The 15553-nt window shown below is 36.1% G+C and overlaps 1 protein-coding gene across 13 annotated transcripts in view; it reads left to right on the top strand.

The window, feature by feature from the left end:
- Positions 1-15553, top strand: part of KCNT2 (potassium sodium-activated channel subfamily T member 2) — a 425289-nt gene that overhangs the window by 149818 nt on the left and 259918 nt on the right. For all 13 annotated transcript variants that reach the window (XR_014326811.1, XM_082857000.1, XM_082857001.1 and 10 more), the window contains 2 exons: positions 2362-2441; positions 4674-4773. Coding sequence is in view for 12 of the 13 variants with exons in the window: in XM_082856993.1 (XP_082713119.1) it covers positions 2362-2441; positions 4674-4773 (180 nt within the window). In the remaining variant the exon portion in view is untranslated. The remainder of the gene's footprint in view (positions 1-2361; positions 2442-4673; positions 4774-15553) is intronic.

Raw genomic sequence — 15553 nt, forward strand, 5'->3', positions numbered from 1 at the left:
GAGAAGCCCATGCACCACAATGAAGATTAGCCCCTGCTCGCCACAAGTAGAGAAAGCCAGCATGCAGCAACAAAGATCCAACACAGCCAAAAATATAAAATAAAATAACATAAATTAACTAAAAAAAGAAAGAGTTTTACTTCACACGATATCATACTTAAAATGGAATTTCGAAGTCATTTAATGAGAGACCTCACACCGTGCAAAATTGTTTTTACCTCAGGAAAAAAATCCAGTCACTTGCAAGCTCTTATCTAGTCTTTGGCACATTTATATGGATTGGCGAGCTCTCCACTTTATAATGATGGCCATTTCAAAATCGGGTAATATCATTCATAATCTCATATTTTTCTATAATCCTATACAATAGAGCATCATATTATGAATCATCTCATTTTAATAGTGATGGTCACTTCAGTATTTAACGACAGCCATTTTGTTAGTGCATATTCTTCATATTTAGGTTAAACATTTCCAGTTGCTTAAACTTGTCATCCAATGAAACACTTTCCAGATCCCTCATTTTTGCTTCAGGCTTTAGATGATCTCATTTTAGTTGAAAAATGCACCTCTATTATATACCCAGTACTGCACTCCTGATATTAACTGAAGAATGGCCTCATATTTTTATAAATTGGATAATTCTAGGAAGCAAATCTACATGGCCTTTGCTTTATTACTTGTGTATTAGCCATATGTCCTCTCAAATTTGCTTTTGTATCCATAGCAAATATGAACTAATTTAGATTGATATCAGTGTTACAGTTGCTTTATTTAAAATAAAGTCCTTTTCATTTGATAAACAAGGGAAATAGAGCCAATCATGGCTTTCCAAGATACTAGTGGAGTTGTGGGACTGTATGTGTGTACATGTACTTTTATAGCATGTGAGTGTGAAGGTTTGCATATATGTGAAGTGGTGTGTGCATGCACACAGGCATGCATATAGAGGTGTTCTGCTAGAAGATATTGTTTTTTCATGGCTTCTTGCTAAAGAAATTAACAAGTAAAGAGAATCATGATTTATGTGTTGATTTTTGTGATTTTACATATAAAGTAAAAAAAGAGGACAGTAAATGACAAAATGATGCAAAGAAGAGAAAAAATGTTTATGGGTGAGGATATTTTCTTTAGGAATAAGAGAAAAAGAGCAATTCAAGTCTTCTGGAAGGTATAACAGATAAAACTTGTTTTGCAATTGATAACAAAAGCCCTTTTGTTTTTATGGCCTAAGAGATATTGCTTTTAAAATATTCATAGATCTTCTTGAACATGCAGCTTAGAATTTAGGAGTAAAATATTTCTGTAGTACATGCCAATTATTTTTCCTCCAGTTTTATCTCTTTTGTGTACTCCTGCAAAACAAAAAACAAACAAAAAACTATCTCATTTATATAGATTACCTTATCAAAATTTTGTCACATAAGGAAAAATGAAATTATGTCTTTGTTGTTTGTGTAAGCATTAAAATGTTTTCTTAATTTTTTTAGAATCCTAACCTATAATAAATATGTTTGAGACTATTTAACAAAGAAAATTTCAGATGATGATTATTCACAAGTTACCATGCACTGAACACAATGTTTCTTTTCACTCAGTATTTTGAAAATATTATTTAAGCCCTATCACATAAGAGAAGTTTGCTAGAATTTAGGGAGAAAGCAAATGCATTTATTAGAACGCTATTATGTTTTAGAGTGTTGGTATCAGTTTATAGTAGATTAAATGTAGAATATTCAGTCCCTTAACTGATTTGTCTGGTTTGTAACTTCTCTGTGGTGACTTTAACATGCCACTTGCACTACCACTCCTTTGTTAATCCATATATGTTTTAATATGAGCTAGATAAATAAAAAGGTAAAGTGTTCCATACGTGGTGTCCCAAATAGTCTCAAATAGTCTCAAGATAAAGTGAAGACTTGCTAGAAATAGATTTTCAGGCCCAGTCCCTTAAGTTTCAGATACAGTAGATCTGGAGTGGTTAGTTCAACCTGAATTTTTTAAGCATGCAGTTGATTCTGATGACAGGGAAAAGAATTAGGAAAACGCTCATGAAAAATTATTCCAAAAACACATATGAAAGACTTTTGCATTATTGCTGTTTGGAATCACCCATACCACTCATCATATCCACTGATACAAATAATCAAATCAACTACATATGATATTTGAACTGACTATATCTTTAAAATTGGAAAGTAACTGCTTCTCTCAAAAATAAAAGATTAGCATTTTACTCAATTCTCCTTTTCTGTGGTGGGGATTCACTCAAAGTATACAATGTATCACATCAAATAATTTATTTTTATTTTCTTATATATTAGTCTTTAGATTAATTATGTTTTTATTTTTTGTTTGCAGGGTGCAAGTTGAATTTTATATGAATGAAAACACATTTAAAGAGAGACTAAAGTTATTTTTTATCAAAAACCAGAGATCAAGTAAGTCTTTAATTTTATTCCCCTGTGTATATATTTGTATATATGTTTACCTTAAAAAATTCCAGCTTTGCAATCCTTTTGCAAAATATCTTTTATAGAGAGAAGTAAAATTGATAGTCTTATCTGCCGGGCATTAAAGTTTAGAAAACAATAGATGTTACATCTGGTGGTGTCAAGTCAAGGTTTCTTGACTATTTTACTTCTCGAAATCCCACATCAGTAAGTAGACTTCTGAGTGGACCATTTGGATTGCTAGGAACATTGAGGAAAATCATTTAAGTGAGGGTTCCCCATATTTTAACTGTGAGGGATACCAAAACTTGTTTTGAGAAGACTCTGGTGATTCCAAGTGACCATAATGGGGAATAATTTTCTGGTTTAGTGATTTAGTAGGGAAGAGTTTCCCCATCACACCTAATAACAAGAAACATGTAGGCTGTTCCGAAAGGTACAGATTACTAGCATCCTCCCCTGGAGATTTAAAATCAGAAAGTGTAGAGCTAAGCTCAGCATATAACATCTCAGTGATCCTTATCATCAAAAAACCTTGGGAAACGTTGGAACTTCAAGGAGGCATGAAATCAGCATAGTCACTGACCTCCTAAGCCTGTTCAGGCTTGAAGTGCCAGTCATACTTGCCTCCCCCTAGTACCATGTACTTTGAAAAAGCCATAAATTATGAACCAATATGCAGTTTTTTCATGTGATTGTTGCTTAAGATGTCAAGAAGCATTGAGAGGTCCACATTAGACTGGTGTAGACTTTGCTCTTTTTGAATTTTGACCTCCTGGGGTGGTCTAAAGTAAGTTGTGCTTCTTTAGAGTTCATAGAGAGAAACTTGAGTTGTGAGCAGTTACCCAAATACTGACTACAGGGAATATTTCAGTCTGTAAGGCACACAGGTTAGAGAATCTTAATGGCTGGTTAGTTTTAGGATTAGGCTAATAATAACTAATGCTTCTCTAATCCAGTTGTTTTGAATTCCCAAGGTGGAATCCCACCAATAGATGTTACCTGGAGAGGCCACATCATTTGCATAGAAGGTTTCCTTTATTTTAAAAATTTTACTAAAAATTTTCTTTCTCCAGGCCAGAAGGAATAGATGTATTATTTGAATACTTTAACAACAGCCAGGTTTGACTAAGCTGTCATTTGAAGAGATCAGTTCTATAAAACCAGGGCAATTTCATTAACAGTTTAGAAGACTTTATAAAGAAGCTAAACCATAAGTACCTAGCATTTTAGTAGGAAAACCCAGGAAAAATTGCACAATTAATAAGCATTAACCTTTTACTGTTAAGAAATATTACCTCAGGTACACTCACTTATAGCAGAGTAAAAACAAAATGGCATTTTATTTCCAGATTTTATTGAGAATTAATTATAGGAAGACCTCAAAATTTTATTCACAATCTGTGAATCAGTTACCACCTGATAATTGCAGGAAAGGTAATGCTTCTATTAATCAGACTTTAAACATGTTTTGCTTAATATTAATTACTCTTCTTCATCATCAAGTATTATAGGCTGCATAACTGTGAGTGACACAGTTTCAAAGATACATACATGGCAGTCTTAATTCCCACAAATTTTTTTTTAAGATTTCATTGGTTTTTAAACCTAAAGTAAAAAGTTGGTGGAGTCTCAAAAATGTGTCTGCGTGTGTGTGTGTGTGTGTCTGCGTGTGTGTGTGTGTGTGTGCTTGTGTATTTCCCAGCATATGCTATTAGGATTGCTCTATAATTATATAATTACTAATTAAATGTATAATACATAATTATTTACATGATTATAATTTCTCTACAGTCAAACCTACAAGGTGCTCAGAAGATACAAGATTTATAACTTATCCTGTGAATTTGTAAGCAGCTAGATTTTCTGGCTAGTTAAAATTTATTCCAAAATTCATGGATCTATAAAATGCTTAAACTTCTAAGCATACTTGAACCAATCTTGATCGGACATGATTTTTGTGGCTTCTGAATGCTCAAATGTAGATTTACTCTTAGTGTATAATATTCACTGTCATTTGCGGTTCATACATTCTGTCATTCTCATTTTTTGTTTCAATATTTAGCCACCTAGAACTTCAGAGTGGGTAAGCAATTATGGTATTGTAGATTCTAAACACAATTTGAGTGCTGTACTTAAAGCTGATATTTTTGACAATTCTTTTTAATCTTTTGTGGACTGAGTTCAAATGAAAATCCAATTTTTGTTGTTTGTTTAAAGGTCTAAGAATACGTCTGTTCAATTTTTCTCTCAAATTATTAAGCTGCTTTTTGTACATAATCCGAGTGCTACTAGAAAACCCTTCACAAGGAAATGAATGGTAACGTATCTTTGTCTGATTTTCTACAATATTCTTTTGATTAGTTTAAATTGTGTTATAAGTTTTGAGGTAAAACTGGTAAAAATAACATTATATTAGTTTCAGGTGTACAACGTAATAATTTGATCTTTGTGTACATGAGAAAGCGATCACCACCATAAGTCTAGTTACCATACGTCACCATACAATCCATCCCCTTTACCCATTTTACCCCATTCTCTTCCTTTTCCTCTGATAACCAGCAATCAATGAGTTTTGTTTTGTTAGCATGTTTTTTTTTTTATGTTCTACATATAAGTGAAATCATATGGTATTTGTCTTTCTCTATCTGACTTATTTTACTTAGCATAATGCCCTCTAGGTCCAACCATGTTGTCACAAATGTCAAGATTTCCTTCTTTTTATGGCTGAATAACACATTTCATTGTGGGTGTGTATATATACATACATACCACATCTTCTTTATTCATATATCCATCAATAAACACTTAGGTTGTTTCCATATCTTAGCTATTGTAAACACTACTGCAATGAACATAGGGGTGTGTGGTTATCTTTTTGAATTAGTGTTTTGGGGGATTTTTAGGGGATAAATACCCAGAAGTAGAATAGCTAGATTATATGGTAGTTTTATTTTTAATTTTTTGAGGAACCACCATACTGTTTTCCATAGTGGTTGCACCAACTTACATTCTCACCAATAGTGTAAGAGGATTTCCTTTTCTCTGAAACCTCTTCAACATTTTTTATTTCTTTTCTTTTTAATAATGGCCATTCTAACAGGTGGGAGGTGATATCTCATTGTGATTTTGATTTGCATTTTCCTAATAATTAGTAATGTTGAGAACATTTTCATGTACCAGTTGGACATCTGTATGTCTTCTTTGGAAAAATGTCTATCTGGATCCTATGACCATTTTTATTCCAATTTTTTTTTTTGTTGTTGTTGCTGTTGAGTTGAATGAGTTCTTTAATATTTGGGGTATTAACTCCTTATCAGATATATGATTTGCAAATATTTTTCCCATTTTAGGTTGCCTTTTCATTTTATTGATGGTATCCTTTCCTGCGCAGAAGCTTTTTAGTTTGAAATAGTCCCACTTTTTTATTTTTGCTTTTGTTGCCTTTGCTTTTGGTGTCAGATTCAAAAAATCAAAAAATCATCACCAAGGCCTAGGTCAAGGGACTTACCACTTATGTTTTCTGCTAGGAGTCTTAAGGTTTCAGGTCTTACATTCAAGTCTTTAATCCATTTTGGATTAATTTTCATGTATTGTGTAAGAGAGTGATCTACTTTCATTTTTTATGTGTGTCCTGTTTCCTCAACACAGTTTATTGAAGAGATTGTCTTTTACCCATTGTATATTCATGGCTCCTTTGTCATTAATTAATTGACCATATATGTGTGCATTTATTTCTGGGCTCTATATTCTGTTTCATTGATCTGTGTATCTTTTTTATGCCAATACCATGCTATTTTGGTTACTATAGCTTTGTAGTATAGTTTGAAATCAAGGAGCATGATTCCTCCAGGTTTGTTCTTCTTTCTCAAGATGCTCGGCTATTCAGAGTCTTTTGTAGTTCCATAGAAATGTGTAAATTGGTTGTTTTAGTACTGTGAAAAATGTCATTGGAATTTTGATAGAGATTTAATTGAATCTGTAGATCACTTTGGGTAGTATGGACATTTAAACAATATTAATTCTTCTACTCCATGAGTACAGAATAGCTTTCCATTTCTTTGTGTCTTATTCAATACCTTTTATCAATGTCTTAGAGCTTTCAGTGTACAGGTCTTTCACCTGCTTGGCTAAATTTACTTCTAGGTATTTTATTCTTTCTGATGCAATTGTAAATGGGGTTGTTTTCTTAATTTCTCTTTTTGATATTTCATTATAATTTATAGAAACGCACAGATTTCTGTACAGTCATTCTAGGTATCCAAAGGGAGTTGCTGCCAGGACCCCTGCACAGATACCAAAATCCATGGATGCTCAAGTCCCTTTTAGGAAATGGCATAGTATTTGCGTATAACCCATGAACATCCTTCCATATACTTTATATCATCTCTAAATTGCTTACAATACTGAATATAGTATAAGTGCTATGTAAATAGTTGCCAGCATGTGGCAAATTCAAGTTTTGATTTTTGGAAATTTCTGGAATTTTTTTCAAATACTTTTTATTTATTTATTTATTTTTTTTGCGGTATGCGGGCCTCTCACTGTTGTGGCCTCTCCCGTTGCAGAGCACAGGCTCCAGACGTGCAGGCTCAGCAGCCATGGCTCACGGGCCCAGCCGCTCCACGGCATGTGGGATCTTCCCAGACCGGGGCATGAATCCGCGTCCCCTGCATCAGCAGGCGGACTCTCAACCACTGCACCACCAGGGAAGCCCCTCAAATACTTTTGATCCATGGTTGATTGAATCAACAGATGTAAAACCCATGGATAAGGAGGGTTGACTGTACATTGATTTTCTATCCTGCAACTTTGCTGAATTCATTTATTAGTTCTAATATTTTTTTTGTGTAGTTTTTAGGGTTTGCTATGTGTAGTCTTATGTCATCTGCAAATAATTCCAGTTTTACTTCTTTCTTTCCAATTTGGATGATTTTGTTTCTTTTCCTTGCCTAACTGCTGTGCCTAGGACTTCCAATACTATGTTTATAAAAGAGGCAAGAGTAGGCATACTTCTCTTGTTCCTGATCTTCGAGGGAAAGCTTTCAAATTTTCATTGGGTATGTTGTTAGCTGTAGGTTGGTGTATATGACCTTCATGACGTTGAGGTACATTCCTTCTATACCTACTTAGTTGAGAGTTTTTAATCATAAGTGGATGTTGAATCAAAATTAAACAATGCCTTTTTTGCATCTATTGAGATGGTTATATAATTTTCGTCTATTTTGTTAATGTGGTTAATGTTTTTTTTTTAAACATCTTTATTGAAGTATAATTGCTTTACAATGGTGTGTTAGTTTCTGCTATATAACAAAGTGAATCAGCTATACGTATACATATATCTCCAAATCCCCTCAACTTGCATCTCCCTCCCACCCTTCCTATCCCACCCCTCGAGGTGGTCACAAAGCACCGAGCTGATCTCCTTCTGCGATGCAGCTGCTTCCCACTAGCTATCTATTTTACATTTAGTAGTGTATATATGTCCATGCCACTCTCTCACTTCCTCCCAGCTTACCCTTCCCCCTCCCCGTGTCCTCAAGTCCATTCTCTACATCTGCATCTTTATTCCTGTCCTGCCCCTAGGTTCTTCATAACCTTTTTTTTTTTTTTTTTAGATTCCATATATATGTGTTAGCTTAAGGTATTTGTTTATTCTCTTTCTGACTTACTTCACTCGTATGACAGACTCTAGGTTCATGCACCTCACTACAAATAACTCAATTTTGTTTCCTTTTATGGCTGAGTAATATTCCATTGTATATATGTGCCACATCTTCTTTATCCATTCATCTGTCGATGGATACTTAGGTTGCTTCCATGTCCAGGCTGTTGTAAATAGAGCTGCAATGAACATTGAGGTACATGAGTCTTTTTGAATTATAGTTTTCTCAGGGTATATGCCCAGTAGTGGGATTACTGGGTCGTATGGTAGTTCTACTTTTAGTTTTTTGAGGAACCTTCATACTGTTCTTCATAGTGGCTGTATCAGTTTACGTTCCCACGAACAGTGCAAGAGCGTTCTCTTTTCTTCACACCCTCTCCAGCATTTACCGTTTGTAGATTTTTTGATGATGGCCATTCTGACTGCTGTGAGGTGATACCTCATGGTAGTTTTGATTTGCATTTCTCTAATGTTCAGTGATGTTGAGCGTTCTTTCATGTGTTTGTTGGCAATCTGTATATCTTCTTTGGAGAAATATCTATTTAGGTCTTCTGCCCATTTTTGGATTGGGTTGTTTGTTTTATTGACATTGAGATGCATGAGCTGCCGGTATAGTTTGGAGATTAATCCTTTGTCAGTTTTTTCATCTGCAAATATTATCTCCCATCTTGAGGGTTGTCTTTTTGTCTTCTTTATGGTTTCCTTTGCTGTGCAAAAGCTTTTAAGTTTCATTAGGTCCCATTTGTTTGTTTTTATTTCCAATTCTCTAGGAGGTGGGTCAAAAAGGAGCTTGCTGTGATTTATGTCATACAGTGTTCTTCCTATGTTTACCTCTAAGAGTTTTATAGTGTCTGGCCTTACAATTAGGTCGTTAATCCATTTTGAGTTTATTTTTCTGTATGGTGTTAGGGAGTGTTCTAATTTCATTCTTTACATGTAGCTGTCCAGTTTTCCCAGCACCACTTATTGAAGTGACTGTCTTTTCTCCATTGTATATTATTGCCTCCTTTATCAAAAATAAGGTGACCATATGTGTGTGGGTTTATCTCTGGGCTTTGTATCCTGTTCCATTGATCTATATTTCTGTTTTTGTGCCAGTACCATACTGTCTTGATTGTTGTTGCTTTGTAGTATAGTTTGAAGTCAAGGAGCCTGATTCTTCCAGCTCCGTTTTTCTTTCTCAAGATTGCTTTGGTTATTCAGGGTCTTTTGTGTTTCCATACAAATTGTGATATTTTCTGTTCTCGTTCTGTGAAAAATGCCATTGGTAGTTTGATATGGATTGCATTGAATCTATAGATTACTTTGGGTAGTGTAGTCATTTACAAAATGTTGATTCTTCCAATCCAAGAACATGGTATATCTCTCCATCTGTTTGTATCATCTTTAATTTCTTTCATCAGTGTCCTATAGTTTTCTGCATACAGGTCTTTTGTCGCCTTAGGTAGTTTTATTCCTGGGTATTTTATTGTTTTTGTTGCAATGGTAAATGCGAGTGTTTCCTTTATTTCTCTTTCAGATTTTTCATCATTAGTGTATAGGAATGCAAGAGATTTTGTGCATTAATTTTCTATCCTGCTACTTTACCAAATTCATTGATTAGTTCTAGTAGTTTTCTGGTAGCATCTTTAGGATTCTCTCTATATAGTATCATATTATCTGCAAACAGTGACTGCTTTCCTTTTTATTTTCCAATTTCGATTCCTTTTATTTCTTTTTCTGCTCTGATTGCTGTGGCTAAAACTTCCAAATCTATGTTGAACAATAGTGGTGAGAGTGGACAACCTTGTCTTTTTCCTGATCTTAGAGGAAATGCTTTCAGTTTTTCACCATGGAGAATGATATTGGCTATGGGTTTGTCATATATGGCCTTTATTTTGTTGAGGTAATTTCCCTCTATGCCTACTTTCTTTAGGTTTTTTTTTATCATAAATAGGTGTTGAATTTTGTCAAAAGCTTTTTCTGCATCTATTGAGATGATCTTATGGCTTTTCTCCTTCAATTTGTTGCTATGGTTTATCACATTGATTGATTTGCATATATTGAAGAATCCTTGCATTTCTGGGATAAACCCCACTTGATCATGGTGTATGATCCTTTTAATGTGCTGTTGGATTCTGTTTGTTAGTATTTTGTTGAGGATTTTTGCATCTATGTTCATCAGTGATATCGGCCTGTAGTTTTCTTTCTTTGTGACCTCTTTGTCTGGTTTTGGTATTAGGGTAATGGTGGCCTCGTAGAATTAATTTTGGAGTGTTCCTCCTGTGCTATATTTTGGAAGAGTTTGAGAAGGATAGGCGTTAGGTATTCTCTAAATATTTGATAGAAATTACCTGTGAAGCCATCTGGTCCTGGGCTTTTGTTTGTTGGAAGAGTTTTAATTATAGTTTCAAATTCAGTGCTTGTGGTTGGTCTGATTATATTTTCTATTTCTTCCTGATTCAGTCTTGGAAGGTTGTACTCTTCTAAGAATTTTTCCATTTCTTCCAGGTTGTCCATTTTTTTGGCATGTAGTTGCTTGTATTAATCGCTCATGAGCCTTTGTATTTCTGCAGGGTCAGTTGTTACTTCTAATTTTCATTTCTTATTCTGTGGATTTGAGTCTTCTCCCTTTTTTTCTTGATGAGTCTGGGTAATGCTTTATCAATTTAGTTTATCTTCTCATAGAACCAGCTTTTAGTTTTATTGATCTTTGCTATCATTTCCTTCATTTCTTTTTCGTTTATTTCTGATCTGATCTTTATGATTTCTTTCCTTCTGCTAACTTTATGGTTTTTTTGTTCTTTCTCTAATTGCTTTAGGTGTAAGGTTAGGTTGTTTATTTGAGGTATTTCTTGTTTCTTAAGGTAGGATTGTATTGCTATAAACTTCCCTATTAGATCTGCTTTTGCTGCATCCCATAGGTTTTGGGTCATTGTGTTTTTATTGTCATTTGTTTCTAGGTACTTTTTGATTTCCTCTTTGATTTCTTCAGTGATATCTTGGTTATTAAGTAGTGTATTGTTTAGCCTCCATGTGCTTGTATTTTTTACATATTTTTTCCTGTAATTTATATCCAGTCTCACAGCGTTGTGGTCAGAAAAGATACTTGATATGATTTCAGTTTTCTTAAATTTACCAAGGCTTGATTTGTGACCCAAGATATGATCTATCCTGGAGAATGTTCCATGAGCACTTGAGAAGAAAGTGTATTCTGTTGTTTTTGGATGGAATGTCCTATAAATGTCAATTAAGTCCTCTTGTTTAATATATCATTTAAAGCTTGTTTTTCCTTATTTATTTTCATTTTGGATGATCTGTCCATTGGTGAAAGTGGGGTGTTAAAGTCCCCTACTGTGACTGTGTTGCTGTCGATTTCCCCTTTTATGGCTGTTAGTATTTGCCTTATGTATTGAGGTGCTGCTATGTTGGGTGCATAAATATTTAAAATTGTTATATCTTCTTGGAATGATCCCTTGATCATTATGTAGTGTCCTTATTTGTCTCTTGCAATAGCCTTTATTTTAAAGTCTATTTTGTCTAATATGACAATTGCTACTCCAGCTTACTTTTGATTTCCATTTGCATTGAATATCATTTTCCATCCCCTCACACTCAGTCTGTATGGGTCCGTAGGTCTGAAGTGGGTCTCTTGTAGACAGCATATATACGGGTCTTGTTTTTGTATCCATTCAGACAGTGTGTGTCTTTTGGTGGGAGCATTTAATCTTTTTACATTTAAGGTAATTATCGATATGTATGTTCTTATTTCCATTTTCTTAATTGTTTTGGGTTTGTTATTGTAGGTCTTTTCCTTCTCTTGTGTTTCTTGCCTAGAGAAGTTCCTTTAGCATTTGTTGTAAAGCTGGTTTGGTGGTGCTGAACTCTCTCAGCTTTTGATTGTCTGTGAAGGTTTTATTTTCTCCATCAAATCTGAATGAGATCCTTGTTGGGTAGAGTAATCTTGGTTGTAGGTTTTTCTCCTTCATCACTTTAAATATGTCCTGCCAGTCCCTTCTGGCTTGCAGAGTTTCTGCTGAAAGATCAGCTGTTAACCTTATGGGGATTCTCTTGTATGTTATTTGTTGTTTTCACCTTGCTGCTTTTAATATGTTTTCTTTGTGTTTAATATTTGATAGTTGGATTTTATGTGTCTTGGCGTGTTTCTCCTTGGATATTTCCTGTATGGGAGTCTGTGGTTCGTGGACTTGATTGACTATTTCCTTTCTCATATTAGGGAAGTTTTCAACTATAATCCCTTCAAATATTTTCTCAGTTCCTGTCTTTTTCTCTTCTTCTGTGATGCCTATAATTCGAATGTTGGTACATTTAATGTTGTCCCAGAGGTCTTTGAGATTGTCCTCAATTCTTTTCATTCTTTTTTCTTTATTCTGCTCTGCAGTAGTTATTTCCACTATTTTATCTTTCAGGTCCCTTATCCATTCTTCTGCTGTTGACTTCTTCTAGAGAATTTTTAATTTCATTTATTGTGTTGTTCATCATTGTTTGTTTGCTCTTTAGTTCTTCTAGGTCCTTGTTAAACGTTTCTTGTATTTTCTCCATTCTATTTCCAAGACTTTGGATCATCTTTATTATCATAACTCTGAATTCTTTTTGAGGTAGACTGCCTATTTCCTCTTCATTTATTAGGTCTGGTGGGTTTTTAACCTTGCTCCTTCGTCTGCTGTGTGTTTCTGTTTTTTCTCATTTTGCTTAACTTACTGTGTTTGGGGTCTCCTTTTCGCAGGCTGCAGGTTCGTAGTTCCCCTTGTTTTTGGTGTGTGCCCCCAGTGGCTAAAGTTGGTTCATTGTGTTATGTAGGCTTTCTGGTGGAGGGGACTGGTGCCTGTGTTCTGGTGGATGAGGCTGGATCTTGTCTTTCCTGTGGGCAGGACCACTTCCGCTAGAGTGTTTTGAGGTTTCTGTGACCTTATTATGATTTTAGGCAGCCTCTCTGCTAATGGGTGAGGTTGTGTTCCTTTACTGCTAATTGTTTGGCCTAGGGTGTCCAACACTGTAGATTGCTGGTGGTTGAGTGTTTCTTGGTCTTAGTGTTGAGATGGAGTTCTGTGGGAGAGCTTTTGCTGTTTGAGATTATGTGGAGGTCTCTGGTGGATCAATGTCCTGAACTCTGCTCTCCCACCTTTGAGGCACAGGCCTGACACCTGGCCGGAGCGTCAGACCCTGTCAGCCACATGCCTCAGAAGAAAAGTGAGAAAATAATAAAGAAAGTAAAAAATAAAATAGAATAAAATAAAATAATGTTATTAAAAAAGCAAAAAAATATTAAAAATTAAAAAGTATTAAAAAAGGTAAAGAAAGAAAACTAAAAAACAAATTCACCAATGATAAGAACACTAAAAAGCATAGTAAAACCAACCAACAATCAAAAAAATGGACAGATAGCACCCTAGGATAAATGGTAAAACAAAGCTATACAGGCACAATCACACAAAGAAGCATACACATACGCCCTCACCGAAAGAGAAAAAGGAAAAAAATATATATACATATATATATATAAACAAAAAAAGGAAGAGAGCAACCAAATTATTAAGCAAATCTACCAATGATAATAAACTCTAAAAACTAAACTGAGATAAACATAAAACCCGAAAGAAATCAGATGCAGAAAGCAAACCCCAAGTCTACAGTTGCTCCCAAATTCCACCGTCTCAATTTTGGAATGATTTGTTGTCTATTCAGGTATTCCAGAGATGCAGGGTACATCAAGTTGATTGTGGAAATTTAATCCACTGCTCCTGAGGCTGCTGGGAGAGATTTCCCTTTCTCTTCTTTGTTCGCACAGCTCGTGGGGTTCAGCTTTTGATTTGGCCCCGCCTCTGCATGTAGGTCGCCGGAGGGCGTCTCTTCTTTGCTCAGACAGGATGGGGTTAAAGGAGCGGGTGATTTGGGGGCTCTGGCTCACTCAGGCTGGGGGAGGGAGGGGTACGGAATGCGGGGCAAGCCTGTGGCGACAGAGGCTGGCGTGACATTGCAACAGCCTGAGGCACACCGTGTGTTCTCCGGGAGAATTTGTCCCTGGATCACGGGATCCTGGCAGTGGTGGGGAGAGGAGGTGTGGATAGTGACCTGTGCTTGCACACAGCTCCGGGGAGAGGAGGTGTGGATAGTGACCTGTGCTTGCACACAGGTTTTTTGGTGGCTGCAGCAGCAGCCTTAGCATCTCATGCCCATCTCTGGTGTCTGAGCTGATAGCCGCAGCTTGTGACTTTCTCTGGAACTCCTTTAGGCAGTGCTCTGAATCTCCTCTCCTCGCACAACCTGGAACAATGGTCTCTTGCCTCTTAGGCAGTTTCAGAATTTTTCCCGGACTCCCTCCCAGCTAGCTGTGGCACACTAGCCTCCTTCAGGCTGTGTTCACACCGCCAACCCCAGTCCTCTCCCTGGGATCCGACCTCCGAAGCCCGAGCCTCAGCTCCCAGCCCCTGCCCATCCCGGCGGGTGAGCAGACAAGCCTCTCAGGCTGGTGAGTGCTGGTCGGCACAGATCCTCTGTGTGGAAATCTCTCCCCCTTGCCCTTTGCACCCCTGTAGCTGTGCTCTCCTCCGTGGCTCCGAAGCTTCCCCTCTGCCACCCCTCGTCTCCGCCAGTGAAGGGGCTTCCTAGTGTGTGGAAACTTTTCCTCCTTCACATCTCCCTCCCAGAAGTGCAGGTCCTGTCCCTATTCTTTTGTCTGTGTTTTTTCTTTTTTCTTACGCCCTACCCAGGTACGTGGGGAGTTTCCTGCATTTTGGGAAGTCTGAGGTCTTCTGCCAGCGTTCAATAGGTATTCTGTAGGAGTTGTTCCACATGTAGATATATTTCTGATGTATTTGTGGGGAGGAAGGTGATCTCCACATCTTACTCCTCCGCCATCTTGAAGGTCTCTCCTGATGTGGTTAATGTTAATGAGATGTTGATCCACTCTGCATCTCTGGAATAAATCCCACTTGATCATGATGTGTGATCCTTTTTAATGTATTGTCGAATTTCGTTTTCTAATATTTTGTTGAGGGTTTTTGCATCAATATTTATCAGGGTTATTGACCTGTAATTTTCTTTTTGTGTGGTTTTCTTGTCTGGTTTCATTATCCGGGTTTCAGGCCTCTAAAATTGAGTTTGGAAACATTCCCTCCTCTTCAATTTTTGGAAGAATTTTAGGCAGCTAGGTTTCAAACCTTCTTTGAATATTTGGAAGAATTCATCAGTATAGCCAGCTGGTGGTAGACCTTTGTTTGTTAGGAATTTTTAAATTACTAATTAGATCTCCTTACTAGTAGTCAGTCTATTCAGATTTTTTATTTCTATATGATTCAGTCTTAGAAGCTTGCATATTTCAAAGATTTTTTTCATTTCTTCTAAGTTGTCCAGTTTGGCACATAATTGTTCATAATAATCTCTTACGATCTTTTGTATTTCTGTGGTATCATTTGTAATACCTCTCTCATTTTAG

This window comes from Leucopleurus acutus (assembly GCF_964270905.1).
Source record: "Leucopleurus acutus genome assembly, chromosome: 2".
NCBI lineage: Eukaryota > Metazoa > Chordata > Mammalia > Artiodactyla > Delphinidae > Leucopleurus > Leucopleurus acutus.